We start from the raw sequence: 1,760 nt of genomic DNA, 5'->3' as shown, positions 1-1,760 counted from the left end.
TTATTTTTCTTTTATATAAATTTAGGGAGACGAAGGCAAATTATCCATAGATCCCCTTTGTTGGCTAGCAGCAGCAGCAGCAGCAGCAGCAGCAGCAGACCACTCGAGACTTAACAACAGCAGCAACAACAGCAGCAACAGCAGCAACATCAGCAGCAACAACATTAGTAACATTAATAACAGCTATAGCGGCAACTAAATACAGGCAGATAAAGGTACTATTGCTGCTGCTGCAGCAGCAGCAGCAGCAAACTCGCAGCCACTGGTAGCAAAGAACAGCTGCGACTAGCAGCAACAGCAGCAGGAGCAACAACAACAGCAACACTAGCAGCAAGAGGAGAAGCAGCAGCAGCAGGATCAGCAGAAGCAGCAGCAGCTATGCCGCTGCATCTATCCGACTGCCTGCGGCCGCTGCAGCGCCTAAGGCGGCACCAGCGGCAGCAGCAGCAGCAGCAGCAGCAGGATCAGCAGCAGGATCAGCAGCAAGACGATGAGGAGCAGCAGCAACAAGAAGGAGAATTAGCCTCTAGCTATGGCAACAGAAGGGATTCGCTGCTGGATTCAGAAGCAACGCAGCAGCAGCAGCAGCAGCGGCAGACAAGAACAGAGCAGCAGCAGCAGCAGCTGCTGCCACGTACAAGAAGTACATTTAATAGCAGCAGCAGCAGCACATTCCCATCTGCTGCTGCAGGTACAGCAACACCTGCAGCAGCAACAGCAGCATCAGCTCCAGCAGCAACAACAGCAGCAACACAACAAGAATCAGCAGCAGCAGCAGCAGCAGCAGCAGCAGGAGATTCTCCAGTATTAAGCAGATCAACAACAAAACGTATACCTTCTCCTCCTATAGGAGACAGATTTGCTGCTGCAGGTGCAGCCCAAGCAGCAGCAGCAGCAGCAGCAGCAGCAGCAGCAGGACAACAACAACAGGAACAGGAACAATCAACAGGAGGAGGAGGAGTAGTAGGAGACCAATTAGAAGATGGTACAAGCTGCGTATACACCCGAGGAGGCAGCAGGACTCCCTCCTTGCATGCACAGACATCCGAGTGTCTATACAGTAAGTATGGTGTCTCTGTTTATATGTGGGGTCTTAATGACTGTGGGCAACTCATGACTGCAGCAGCACCACCTACACTAGAGGAAGTCCTGCAGCAGCAGCAGCAGCAGCAGCAGCAGCAGCAACAGCAGCAGCAGCAGCAGCAGGAGGAGAAGACAGGAGATGAGAGGGAGTTATCGAATAATTCGGATACATCAAACAATAAGAAGAATGAAGCAGCAGCAGCAGGAGCAGCAGCAGGAGCAGCAGCAGCAGCAGCAGCAGCAACAGCAACAGGAGTAAAAGATGATAGAGTATCAGTAGACCCATCAATAGACCAATTAAAAGAAAGAGGAGAAGAAGGATTAGATGAATATATAGAAAAGGGAAGAAAAGGAGAAGAATACAGATTAATAAGAGAAGAAAAAGAGAGAAAAGTATTATATTTACCCCCAACTCTTATAGAAAAGCTAAGAAATCGTATTATTTTTGGAGCCTGTCTAAGCGAAGATAAAAGTTGGATATTCGAAAAAAATAATTTTGTATGGGGAGGAGGACTTAATGAATTCAGGTGTATAGACAGCTATCAAGAAAAAGATACTTATCTATATAAACCTATTATACATGATATTATTAAATCTGCTACCTCTATTGCTGCTGCACCTACACATACTGTTGCTGTATTACAATCAGGAGGTAAGACACATATATATATATTATA

General features: G+C 47.1%; 1 protein-coding gene across 1 annotated transcript; it reads left to right on the top strand.

Moving 5' to 3' along the window:
- Positions 1 to 378: 378 nt before the first annotated feature.
- EMWEY_00055170 (hypothetical protein, conserved) lies at positions 379 to 1,735 on the top strand (the record flags this gene model as incomplete). The annotated part of the gene is made up of 1 exon (XM_013477754.1): positions 379 to 1,735. A coding segment is annotated over one exon (1,357 nt), but the record flags the coding sequence as incomplete, so codon positions are not given.
- Positions 1,736 to 1,760: the final 25 nt, after the last annotated feature.

Source organism: Eimeria maxima, genomic scaffold (assembly GCF_000499605.1).
Source record: "Eimeria maxima Weybridge genomic scaffold, Emw_scaff1728, whole genome shotgun sequence".
Lineage (NCBI taxonomy): Eukaryota > Apicomplexa > Conoidasida > Eucoccidiorida > Eimeriidae > Eimeria > Eimeria maxima.
This window is presented reverse-complemented; position numbering and strand designations above follow the sequence as displayed.